Genomic DNA, 14310 nt, shown 5'->3' with positions numbered 1-14310 from the left:
TTATTTTTTGCGAAACACCACCCATGGACAAACATACAAAAACATTGAGTATCATAATTGGGCACAAATGTAGATATCGTCAATGATACAGACGTTAAATATATAATTAGACATTCAAATCTAAAGGTAATAGTACTAATACTCCCACCAACGCCCAACTACATCCATCTTATAGTTTAACCATCAATAATTGCAAAAGATCATACAAAAAGATTACATAGATGGAAGAGTAAAAGGAAGGAAATGTAGATCAGAAGTAGTAAGGTTAGTACAAATAGCTGGTTTAAACAACCTCTTTTCATCAATTACCTATGCCCATTATTAAAACCATCACAAAATGCAAAGAATATTTGTTTGCCTCTATAGATGGCTACAATACCAGCCCAATTAATTATATTTCAGATACAATTATAAATGAGAGACTAGAGGGCCACTTTTTCAAAATGTATTGATGCTTATTAGTATCCATAAATCATTATTTACATTGTCATTAACCACCACCTAATGGAGATTTATATGATCCAAACATCAGAAATTGCCCCTCCATTGTATACGAGATGGAAATTTTATACATTTTCGGGGTATTATTGAATAGAAAAATTGTAATGGGCCCTAAAAATATCTGGTAAATAGTTAATAATACTTTTATCTCTTAGGGTGAAATTGGATTACCTGGTCCTCCTGGCCACGATGGAGACAAGGTAAGTCATGATTACCTCTTATACTGTACGTACAGTTTTTTTTAAGCTAAGATTTTATTGAATTTAGGGAAATAGAAAAGCCAAGCACTTGGCTTAAAATTAAAAGTCTTTTTTGGTCACCGTTTTCTCTCCTGCTTTCATTTTGAAGTCAATAAGAGAAAAAACTACAGGTAGGTGAATTTGCACTGCATAAGCTTAGCCCATTATCTGAGTCACATACTGTATATCATTGTAGTATTGCATTGTGGCATGGTTGTATTTACTTATACAATAAGGATGTTGATCTGTATTAAATTATTGTTTGGTTTCAGGGACCCCGGGGGAAACCTGGTGATTCTGGACTTCCTGGTCCACCAGGACAAGATGGAATTCAAGGACCAAAGGGCGACACAGGTCCCAGAGGATTACAGGGGCCAAAAGGTGATAGAGGAGATGAAGGACTCACAGGTTCACCAGTAAGTAATAATGTCAAAATTGAACAACATATTGAACAGTGTATAGTAAATGTATACAGTGTAGAGCGTACTCAACACTGACTAATATCGGTGGGCTATCCTCAGGATGAGCAGTCAATGGGACATATTTATCAAAACTGTCAAATTCGAATTCTTAATTCTTCTATTCGTGAACCAGCATTTGGTCAGAAAATGTGCTGTATTTATCAATACTTTGTAATTATTAGACAAACGTAGTCTAGATAGTCTTAAAATGTGCCAAATTTATCAATGAGGTTCATGCAGTTTGATAAATGTGTCTAATCTTAAGGCTGCCTATTCTAAGGTTGCACCATCTATTAGTTGTCTTGCTTTATGCCACACATGTAACCACAATTTTGGTGCATTTTTACGTGCATTGTGTTTTTTGTTAAACCATGCTCAGTTTCCCATAAATCATGTGCTTTCATTGAGGTCCTACCTCTTAGTTTGACATCATAAATATGGCATAAGTCATGAAAGACAATTTTGTGTCAAAATTTATGCCTGATTTCTATAAAATGTATCCTAATAAATATGCCTATTATCTTAATTGTGTAGATCCCATTCCACCAAACAATTTAATGAAAGGATTCAGTGAAGCATATTGCATATCAGAAATCAGACTTCCACCGATCAAATATTGGTGGCCTTTTCCAATGGATATCTCACACTCCCAGAAACCTTTTCTAAAGAAAACCCATCAGCTCCCCTGGCATGTCTGGTTTTAGAGAATACATTTAATCCCCATGAAATAACAAACAGTGTCATCACTCTTGGAAATAAATAAATGTATTGACACCTGAGCATAGGGACGGCCATACACTAAAGGCCCCGTTACACGCAACGACGTATCGATATATCGCCAGGGTCACGGATTCCGTGACACACATCCGGCATCGTTAGCGACGTTGTTGCGTGTGACACCAACGAGCGGCCATTAACGATGGAAAATACTCACCAAATCGTCCATCGTTGATTGTTGAGGACGCAGGTTGTTCGTCATTCCCGTGGCAGCACACATCTCTATGTCTGACACCTCGGGAACCACAAACTACAGCTTACCTGCGGCGGCCGGCAACAAGGAAGATAAGAGGTGGGCGGGATGTTACGGCCGCTCATCTCTGCCCCTCCGCTTGTATTGGGCGGCCGCTTAGTGATGCCGTTGTGACAACGCACAAACCACCCCCTTAGAAAGGAGGCGGTTCGCCGGCCACAGCGACGTCGCTAGGCAGGTAAGTCCGTGTGACGGCTCCTAACGATATTGTGTGCCACGGGCAGCGATTTGCCCGTGACGCATAAACGACGGGGACGGGTACGCCTGCTAGCGATATTGCTAGCGATATCGCTGCGTGTAAAGCCCCCTTTACTGTAGTTGACTCATTTGGCCGAGAGTTATTTGGCCGAGAGTTATTCCTATCAAATTCTCCTTACTCCAAACTCCATTCTGCCAAGTGTAAATGTGATCTCAGCGAGTAAGGGGGAATAAGCCACAAAACGGGGTTCGAACGGAAGCTCCAAGGGGACCAGTGAACGTAGGTAATAACGCAATGGGCACTAAGGTGTCAAATGCTGAAGAAACTGAAAACACATGAAAAGGGAATATGGAGAATGCTTTAATAAATCTGTATAGAAATCATTTTATATAAGTTTATACTGAAAGATATTTGAGTCACTTTCTTAAGATGTTAGGTACTTGTTTGTATTGTTATATTAGTATCAGTTTTGACTTAGGAAACATTTATCCTTTAGGGACTTGATGGCCCCACTGGAGAAAAAGGAGAGCAGGGTAACCATGGACCTCTAGGACCTCCAGGTCTTCTCGGCCCAATTGGGCTTCCAGGACTTACAGTAAGCTTTTTCCTCAAGTAAATTCTGCATTAAAGTAGGTGTGTCTATGTATGTAGATGTATACTTAAGGAGATATATACATTTGAGTGAAGGGGAAAAAAGTATTAAAATAAACTTTTATTTGATAAATATTAAATTTTTTTAATTATTAAGATACATTGCTGGTACTTGTTATATAACAATTAGAGGATTGCTCAAAAGCACTATATTCTTCCAACAAATAGTCTCAGTATTGTATTACAGGAGGCAATACAGTTATATCAATCTTTATTTGATAGTAGCCACTGTCCTCCCAATGTAATTTGGCTGTATAGGTCAGCTATAGGGGACTGGCCAGCTAACTAAATTCTATACTCTAACTGAGATGATCAGTTAGGGGTTAATAGTGTTAATTACTAAATGGTAGGATTCAGATAAACTAAGCTAGGCAGTTAGGAGTTACCGTATTTTTCGGACTATAAGACGCACCTGACCATAAGACGCACCCTGGTTTTAGAGGAGGAAAATAGGAAAATAAAATTTTAACCAAAAAATATGGTCATGACACACTGTTATGGGGCGAGGATCTGCTGCTGACACTGTTATGGGGGTAATGTCCCCAAATTCTCTACTAAGGTACCCCATTCTGATAAGGATCCTCCTGCCTTGTATATGATCCTGCTCATATACCCCCCATCCTGCTAATAATATACCCCCCATCCATCCTGCTCATGATATACCCCCATCCATCCTGCTCATGATATGCCCCCATCCATCCTGCTCATGATATGCCCCCATCCATCCTGCTCATGATATGCCCCCCATCCATCCTGCTCATGATATACCCCCATCCATCCTGCTCATTAAATGCCCCCATCCATCCTGCTCATGAAAAGGCCCCCATCCATCCTGCTCATGAAATGCCCCCATCCATCCTGCTCATGATATGTCCCCATCCATCCTGCTCATGAAATGCCCCCATCCATCCTGCTCATGAAATGCCCCCATCCATCCTGCTCATGAAATGCCCCCATCCATCCTGCTCATGAAATGCCCCCATCCATCCTGCTCATGATATGTCCCCATCCATCCTGCTCATGAAATGCCCCCATCCATCCTGCTCATGAAATGCCCCCATCCATCCTGCTCATGAAATGCCCCCATCCATCCTCCTCATGAAATGCCCCCATCCATCCTGCTCATGAAATGCCCCCATCCATCCTGCTCAAGATATGCCCCCATCCATCCTGCTCATGAAATGCCCCCATCCAACCTGCTCATGAAATGCCCACATCCATCCTGCTCATGAAATGCCCCCATCCATCCTGCTCATGAAATGCCCCCATCCATCCTGCTCAAGATATGCCCCCATCCATCCTGCTCATGAAATGCCCCCATCCTTCCTGCTCATGAAATGCCCCCATCCATCCTGCTCATGAAATGCCCCCATCCATCCTGCTCATGATATGCCCCCATCCATCCTGCTCATGATATGCCCCCATCCATCCTGCTCATGAAATGCCCCCATCCTTCCTGCTCATGAAATGCCCCCATCCATCCTGCTCATGAAATGCCCCCATCCTGGTAAATGGCGTGTATCCTGTGGCACAGGAAAAAAAAAAAAAATATTTATACTTACCTTTCCTCACTCCCTGAAGCACCGATCTCTGTCTCAGCTGCAGCGCCGCTGTGTGGAGCCGTCACCGGTGTCTGCAGCATCGCGTCTTCCTGTCTGTGCCGGCGGTAAGCTGATCGATTCTGCTGGATACTAGCGGCGCGCACAGCGATGACGTCATCGTGGTGCACGCCGCTAGTGTCCAGATCAGCTGACCGCTGGCACAGACAGGAAGACGCGATGCTGCAGGGGGGCGGCTCCACACACGGTGACGGGTGAGTACACTGATTCACTGCACCCCGCGCTGATAATGATGTGCGGGGGGCAGTGAATACAGCCGCACATGATCACTCCAGGCTGTAGTTGCCAGGGGTGATCACGGCCGGCTGCTAATTATGCACGCACCCCCCCCCCCCGCCCATCACCCCGCCCACCTGTCAGCGCCGGTTTCGCTGAGAGATGATGGGCGGGAGGATGGGCGTGCATATGTAATGAGCGGGCCCACGTGGTCACGGCAGGCTGTTACGCTGCACCGTGGCACCCTCATTCCCCGCAGCCTTCTAGTCAGACCATAAGACGCACCCTTCACTTTCCCCCAACATTTGGGGGGAAAAAAGTGCGTCTTATGGTCCGAAAAATACGGTAATAGTGTTAGAGATATCTATTGCAGTAAATGCCCAGTCACACACAAAGACTTACTAGCGATCCCGAAAACGATACGACCTGATGGGGATCGCTGGTAAGTCGCTGGGAGGTCGCTGGTGAGATATCACATAGTCAGATCTTACCATCGATGCAGGAACGATACAACGATCTCAGCAGTCACTGTGACCCTGTCACACAGTGTCAAACACAGCATTGTGTTCTGCCCAGCAGGACATCGCCTTTGAAGAAAATGGCCTGGACCATTCTGCAACGACTAGAGATCTCACAGCAGGGGCCTGATCGCTGGTAGATGTCACACATAACGAGATCGCTAATGGGATCTCTACTGCGTCACAGAAACCGTGACTCAGCATTGATCTCGCTAGCGATCTCGTTATGTGTGATGGTACCTTAATTCAGATCCTGTAACAAATACCAGTGCACTCAGATTCTATGTGCTGCAGATCAGGTTGCCACTGACAAATAAACTAATTGACTAATATGATTTAATTGTAAACCACTTAGGAAATCCCTAAATTAGGCTGTGCGTGCTGTGTGCAGGAGCTAGATGTGAGTGGCGTTCCTCGGGTTAATGCCAGCTGACACCTATCCCCGTGCATTGTTGCTTGTGATCTCATACTGGCAGGAGCGACATTTCCACTGTTAGTAACCCTGTGGAATGCTGCTTATATCTAGCTCCTGCACAGTGCTCAGTTCAGTATAATCTGGGCAGTCTGCACAGCAGCCTAATTTAGGGATTTACTAAGTTGTTTGCAATGAAATTACATGAATCAATCAGTTTATTTGTCGGTAGCACCCAGATCTGCAACAAATAGAAACTGAGTGCACTGGCATTTGTTACAGGAGCTGTATAACTGCAATAGATACCTTTAACACTATTAATCCCTAATTGTGCAGCTCAGTTTAGTTGGATATTATAATTTAGTTACCTGGCTAGCCACCTATTAACCTCTTCACCACCCAACGGTTTTCCATTCTTTGTTTTAGTTTTTTACTCCTTTTGTTCCAAGAGCCATACGGTTTTTATTTTTCCGTCAATATAGCCGTATGAGGACTTGTTTTTTTATTGGATGAGTTGTACTTTTGAATGACACCATTCATTCTGCCACATATTGTCCGGGAAAACAGGTAAAAATTTCCAAGTGCAGTGAAATTGCAAAAAAAAGTGCAATTCCCCAATTGTTTTTGGGGGGTTTTATTTACCATATTCACTATATGGTAAAACTGACCAGTCAGTATGATTCCCCAGGTCAGTAGGAGTACATAGATACCAAACAGTTATAGTTTTATTTTTTTTTAAAGAGGTCAAAAAAATACCAGAAACTTGCCAAACAAAAGAATTGCGCTTTTGTTGCCATTTTCCAAGACCCATAGCGTTCTCATTTTTCTGGATCTGAGGCTATGTGACGGCTTATTGTTTGCGTTTTGAGTTGCCATTTTTAATTATACCATTTTTCGGTAGATGCAATGTTTTGATCAGATGTTATTGTATTGCGATGTTGTGAAAACCAAAAAACGTAATTTTGCGGTTTTGATATTTTTCCTCTTTACACCCTTTACCGATCAGATTAATTTATTTTATATTTTGATAGATCGGGCATTATTGAAACACGGCAATACCAAATATGTGTTTATTTGTTTTTTTTTTAATGTTTTACTTTCAGTAGGGCAAATGGGGGGTGATTTGACCTGTTTTTTGGGGGTTTTTTTTCATATTTTTTTAAAACTTTTTTCCCACTTTTTATAAATTTTGTTATATGCTGATGTACTGTGATCGCTTCTGCTTTTCAGTGCAATGCTTTAGCACTGTTCTCTAAAGCAGAAATGCTGTTCTCTAGTGATTGTCGGCTCTCAGCCAGCATTCACAGTACGTATATCATGACAATGACATACCCCCATCAGATGACTTTCAGCTCTCATGACAACCCAACGGTATCCCACAATCATGTCACAGGGCCACCAATTGCGGCAGGGAATGGAGAGTGGTAAATCCCGCTGTGAGAGCGCCTGTTAGCTGCACATGTCAGCTGATCAGCGCAGCTGACATGTGAAAAGGGACAGTCACGACATTGGAGGTACCAGTACATCCAAGATCATGAAGGGGTTAATGACCAATATAGCCAATCTACATTGGAGGGGCATTAGCTACTATCTAATACAGATTGACATAATTGTATTGTCCCCTGTAATACAATACTGAGACCATTTGTTGAAAGAATACTGTGCTTTTGAGCAATTTGCTAACTTTTACATAACAAATACCAGCAACCTGTCTTACTAATTAATAATGGTTGATATTTATCAAATAAAAGTGATATTTTAATTCTGATTAACAAGTGTGCATTACAATCCCTTTAAAACATTATTTTTATTAATTAAATATTAAAATCGTCCAGGTGAAAAAACTCCAAAAAATAATAAATAAAAGGGGAGCTATTAAGGGTCAGGTGCAACCATATATTCTGAAGTTTACACAGGCAAATATAAAGATAGAAAAGCCAATCCAAAATTTATTTATACTAAAGTGACCCTAATATGGCACTATATCTGGCTCTGCCTGACAACGGAGGGTATGACGCCCTAACGTAGCTGGGCGCCCCCGTTCCTCGACGGCTGACCCTCACTCACCCTACTCGACCCTACCAAAGGATGATAGTATCTGTACCAAATACTCTCACCAACATAGTATATAATACTCCATTTTGATAAAAGGAGTACCTCAATTATCAATTCTATAGGCACATGGAGGGGAACAACTATAAACGGGTACAGCAATAAGTTATGATATCTGCAGGGGCAGATCAAATGACCAGGTCTGTCCAAATTTAGTAATGTTAAAGTGACCCTAATGTGTCACTTTACCTGGCCCTGCCTGGCAACGGAGGGTATGACGCCCTAACTTAGCTGAGCGCCCCCGTTCCTCGACGGCTGTCCCTCACTCACCCTAGTTGACCCTACCAATATAGGGATGGTATCTGTGCCTAATAATCTCAGTAATGGACACTAAATGTAATACTCCACAGAGAGTCCAATTAGAGGATAAATACCTCAATACACAATTTTACAGGTACAGTACAAAAACAAGGACATCTGCTGCCACAATCAGCCTACAGCATGTCTATCAGTATACAATGGGGACAAGATGTACTTCCCTCAATTAGATGCTGTTTACATGGCCTCAACGCGTTTCCCCGCCCGTCATCGGATCATCAGGAAGCCCACGGGTGATGATAAAAGATATACATCCCAGCATCATGTATGGTAGTGGCCAGCGCCATTGAATCATGGATTTAAATAAGCCAGACCTTGAAACTCTAGAGGTCCACTATGGAGAATTAACATACCAGGCTACCGTCCTCAGGTCATCACTGCGCATGTCCATTTTCACCAGACACTAGAGCACATAATCCCCCTAAAGAGCACTACTGCACATGTCTCTGACGCTGCCGCTCTGGCCGCCAATCAGCCATCAGTATCATCATTACGTCATTACATTTTCTGTTCCCCCTTTACATAATTGAATAGTCCCTGTTATAAAATGGAGAGGTTTATAAATAATAAACCAATGTACAATCATACCAGATATATTCTGGGGTTATACTGCATGTTCATATAGGGGTTAATGGGTGCCGGTTTTGCACCTTGTATAAAATATATCCCCTTGGTTTACCAGGTATTTTCTGGGACACTTTATCATAAGCAGGAATGTTATGTCCTGTTAGGAGCGATTTTTTATGGATTGAGTACTGCTATACTTGTGGAGTTTTATCTGTGACAGGATTTGATGCTGCCTATGAACAGGCGTGATATGGTTAACCAGGGGGGGAGGATTTGCTCTCCTCCACTGTGATGACGCTGTTCTATACTTGGACGCTGGGCAAGCCTTTCTCTGTGCTAGAATGTATGGCCTTACATCATCTACATGGGGTATTCAGTCCCATGTGACGGCGATATGTTTTCTGATAGGTTGTTAGGGAGGAGCGTCATGAATATGGGCGGGACGCTCCTTAGCAACGGTGAAACAGCCGGCTGATTGGCCGATAGAGCTGTAGCATCAGGGACTGTCATTGTGCTGGAATGTAGGGGCTTACATCGGGAGTATGAGGTTTTCTGTCCCATGTGACGGGGATACCTCGCAGCGATTGGCTGTTAGGGACTCCTTGATGAGCCCCTTCCTCAGTAATGACGATACTGATGGCTGATTGGCGGCCAGAGCGGCAGCGTCAGAGACATGTGCAGTAGTGCTCTTTAGGGGGATTATGTGCTCTAGTGTCTGGTGAAAATGGACATGCGCAGTGATGACCTGAGGACGGTAGCCTGGTATGTTAATTCTCCATAGTGGACCTCTAGAGTTTCAAGGTCTGGCTTATTTAAATCCATGATTCAATGGCGCTGGCCACTACCATACATGATGCTGGGATGTATATCTTTTATCATCACCCGTGGGCTTCCTGATGATCCGATGACGGGCGGGGAAACGCGTTGAGGCCATGTAAACAGCATCTAATTGAGGGAAGTACATCTTGTCCCCATTGTATACTGATAGACATGCTGTAGGCTGATTGTGGCAGCAGATGTCCTTGTTTTTGTACTGTACCTGTAAAATTGTGTATTGAGGTATTTATCCTCTAATTGGACTCTCTGTGGAGTATTACATTTAGTGTCCATTACTGAGATTATTAGGCACAGATACCATCCCTATATTGGTAGGGTCAACTAGGGTGAGTGAGGGACAGCCGTCGAGGAACGGGGGCGCTCAGCTAAGTTAGGGCGTCATACCCTCCGTTGCCAGGCAGGGCCAGGTAAAGTGACACATTAGGGTCACTTTAACATTACTAAATTTGGACAGACCTGGTCATTTGATCTGCCCCTGCAGATATCATAACTTATTGCTGTACCCGTTTATAGTTGTTCCCCTCCATGTGCCTATAGAATTGATAATTGAGGTACTCCTTTTATCAAAATGGAGTATTATATACTATGTTGGTGAGAGTATTTGGTACAGATACTATCATCCTTTGGTAGGGTCGAGTAGGGTGAGTGAGGGTCAGCCGTCGAGGAACGGGGGCGCCCAGCTACGTTAGGGCGTCATACCCTCCGTTGTCAGGCAGAGCCAGATATAGTGACATATTAGGGTCACTTTAGTATAAATAAATTTTGGATTGGCTTTTCTATCTTTATATTTGCCTGTGTAAACTTCAGAATATATGGTTGCACCTGACCCTTAATAGCTCCCCTTTTATTTATTATTTTTTGGAGTTTTTTCACCTGGACGATTTTAATATTTAATTAATAAAAATAATGTTTTAAAGGGATTGTAATGCACACTTGTTAATCAGATTTTGAACATTCCCATTGGTATACTAATTTGTTTGATATTTTAATTCCCATACTTCCCCCTTTTTTCCCCTGTCCCTCACTGTATATAATTTAAACAAGTCGTGTCTATTTCTGTGAATTATTTTTCTTGTCACAACCTGTTAACCCTTTATGTATAGTTTAGGAAGATGTGTTGTAAGGCGTGATGATACTCTAAAAATATAATTTAGTAAACAAATTGATTGTGAAATTTACATACTGTATTAGAATTGATACAACGCTACAATGTTCTGATATATATGGTACCAATTAATAATGTTCTTGAAGGGTAATTCAGGTTTACAGGGTTATTCTCATCTCCAAGGTCCTATCCCAATATGTAGTAGGTGTAATAATAATAATAATATTAGCCAAACCTCCAATTAGAATGTAGTATAGTCTTCTGATTCACTTTGTCGCTTACCTCATGTGCAGGGCATTGCAGGACCTTAGGTATCCATGGCCTATTTATAATTATTATGCATGGCCGGAGTCCTAACTCATATCATGTCAATTTATATTTTACCCAGGGAGAGAAAGGCGAGACAGGGGAGAAAGGAGATTCTGGAAACACGGTATTTATATTTTCCATCAATATTTTAATCTGTATTTTAAAATGAGGAAACATAAACTTCAAGTTCCTACACAAGGCAAATATTTTCTCTATGGATCTCACAGTGTTTTCCTATACTGGGCTTTCCCTTTGCAGCCTCATATTCTTCCCTTTCCAAATATTTGGGCAGGAAGTTTTCTCTTTGACTCTGCCAAGTGTCTCATGCCCAGATGTTAAGGGCACATTTTCACCTAAAGCAGTGTGTTACAGTGCTCCGAGTGGTCTTGGCACAGCACTGGGTGTTTATAAGCTTGCGTGTGACCGCTTGGCCATGTCATAAGCCATATGGCTCCCAATGGCCAGTTCTTGTGCTGACTTTTTTCTACCGGCAGTTTTCAATTCATAAGTAAAAGTTGCAACTGAGATAGGAAGATTGATATGCCCTACTCACTTAATCCTAGAGCTCGTGTAGTCCACTCAACTCAGATCTAAGCATATCTCCTTTACATCTCCACTTTTTATATGCTGTTACTATGGAGCAGCTTTGTTATGATAGAAATGTAATAAATAGTGACAATTTGAAAGTCATTGACCTATTTGGTAGTTGCTCTTACCCGAAAAAGAAGAAAAGTATCCCTTTAGTGCTAACTAGATGGCTACCCCGTTAGTCAGTGTCTCTAAGGCAGCTTTCACATTGCTCTTTTACTTACTATCAGAGGTCTCTTCGGGTCATCCGTCCTAATCGACCCTCCCCCACCCCACAAAACGTGTTTCGGACACATGTGCCGACAGATCCGTTGACTATAATGGAGCAGACTCCATTAGCGTGTGCTCTGTTTTACACCAGTTTTGCACATATACATTTTCTGCAGGCGGACACCTGAACGTAGTAGACATGTTTTGCGGGTGTGGGAAGGGGCGGTTTGGACGGATGCCCCGATATGACCACTGAACATAAGTAAAAGCGCAATGTGAAAGCGGGCTTAAAGAAAACATGTTATTAGTAAATGACCTATCATTTAAATCAGGGTTATAAGGTGAATGTATTTTTTTCCATATCACTATACTAAAAAAAAAACAAAAACTAAAAAATCTTGCAATTTTGACACTGGCCATTAGGCCTATGCTTCCTGTTTTATACAGAAGACTTTTCAGCAATCTCATTATCATCACTGACACTGAATTAGAATGAAAAGTATATCCGCTATTTACAGTACAGTAGATGACAGATGCTACTTTTATTCAAACAAAATATGATCTGACTGAGTCTATTGCTGTTAATATCTATGTAAAGAATAGGAATATTGAGTTTAATATTAGACCTAGTGGCCCCTGTGAAAACTGTAAGTCTTTTGCATTTTTTGTTACTTATATGAAACATAAGAAAAAAAATACATTTAACATAAAAAAAATAATAATTTAAAGAATAGGTCATTTTGTGATGACACATTTCCTTTAACCCTTTTCCAACATTAGACATACCAGTACATCCTATATTGCGGTATGTTCTCACAAATGCAGGTACCGGTACATCCTGGCAAACTTGCAGGCACAAAAGCTTTGCCCACACGATCACCACCTGGAGATTGGCTTAAGTGATAGCCTAGCTCCAGCTGTCACAAACAGTGCTGGTGCCTGCAACACCCTTGGCTGGTTAACCCAATAAATGCCACGATCAATAATAATAACAACATATAGGAGGCTGGGAGAGGGAGGGGCCTCCCTTCCCACTCAATCGGGTACCCCATGACGTGTTCACAGGGTCCTGATCATTGGTAAGGTATCCTAGGGCTAAATTCTGTCCTTAAGGTTACCTGGCTATGGTGGCCTGTTAGACCATGCCAGAAGCTTCAAACTGACAGGGGTAATGCACTGCCATGCTTGTGAATGTGAATGCATTACACCAGCGTTAAGACTAATAAAAGTTAATGTCCCATAGACAAAAAAAAGTAAAAAGAAATTGTAAAAAGATAAAAAAAATCCCCAATAACAATTTTTTTTTAAATGTATACCAATAAACAAGTATATCTATGCAAAGACAAAAAAAAGGCCTAATCTATAAATCTGTCACACTAGTTAACCCTTACAGTGAGCATCATAAAAAAAAAATGCAGCAAAAATCAGACATCAAACTGCAGGAAAAAAGTGGAATAAAATGTGATCAAAAAGTCAAAAATAATAAATATAGTATCCCTGAAAAAGATATCTCGTCCCACAAAAAAAGCTGCCATATAGCTCTGTCAGCAGAAAAAAAAAAAGCTATACCTGTCAGGATATAGCAATGCAAAATCAATTTTTGTTCTATAAAATTGTTTTTATTGTGTTAAGGAGGCAAAACATAACATATATATGTGGTATCGTACTTACCCAAGAAATAAAGGTGTGTTATCACCTTTACCAAACAGTAAATAACATATAAAAGAACCCAAAAAAATAATTTCTGAATTTCTGGTATTTATTCATTCTGCCTTCCAAAAATCAGAATAAAAAGCGATCAAAACATGATATGTGACCGAAAATGGTACCAATAAAAATGCCAACTGATTCCCCAAAAAGCAAACCCTCACATGACTCTGTCAGCAGAAAAATGAAAAAATATAGCTCTCAAAATATGGTGATACAAAACATTTTTAAAGCGTTGTTTTAGTGTGTGATAGTTGCCAAAAAAAACAAAAACCTGATATAAATCTGGTATTCCTATAATCTCACTGACCTGAAAAATAAAACTGTCTTATCACTTATGCTCTACAACGAATGGCTTAAAAAATAGCTAAAATAAATTCTTAACCTGCTGTTAATTTGTGTATTCTGCATCCCAAAGATTGCATTAAGGCTCGGCTCACATTTATCCTGCGCTCTATGCCAAGTGCTTACATCAGGGCTTCTAAATCAGATGGAACCCTCAATGGAACATTCACTATAATGAGGCAGATGGCGACACTGTGGACTCTCTCTGGACTATAATCCAATGTTCCTCTTTTTAAGCATTCATAAAAGCGTGGTTGGCCACAGTTTTGTGTATTTCTGGAAAGGTCACCACTGAATAGAGTCCAGGCAGAGTCCAGAGTAATTCTGCTGCCTCATTAAAGTGAATGGATCCCTCGGGGGTATCAA

At 41.4% G+C, this 14310-nt stretch overlaps 1 protein-coding gene across 1 annotated transcript in view; it reads left to right on the top strand.

The window, feature by feature from the left end:
• Positions 1 to 14310, top strand: part of LOC142310953 (uncharacterized) — a 246321-nt gene that overhangs the window by 179342 nt on the left and 52669 nt on the right. Inside the window, exons 25-28 of the mRNA XM_075348828.1 lie at positions 657 to 701; positions 1013 to 1156; positions 2927 to 3025; positions 11174 to 11218. Coding sequence (XP_075204943.1) covers positions 657 to 701; positions 1013 to 1156; positions 2927 to 3025; positions 11174 to 11218 — 333 coding nt within the window. The remainder of the gene's footprint in view (positions 1 to 656; positions 702 to 1012; positions 1157 to 2926; positions 3026 to 11173; positions 11219 to 14310) is intronic.

The sequence above is a fragment of the Anomaloglossus baeobatrachus genome, chromosome 5, assembly GCF_048569485.1.
Source record: "Anomaloglossus baeobatrachus isolate aAnoBae1 chromosome 5, aAnoBae1.hap1, whole genome shotgun sequence".
Classification (NCBI taxonomy): domain Eukaryota; kingdom Metazoa; phylum Chordata; class Amphibia; order Anura; family Aromobatidae; genus Anomaloglossus; species Anomaloglossus baeobatrachus.
This window is presented reverse-complemented; position numbering and strand designations above follow the sequence as displayed.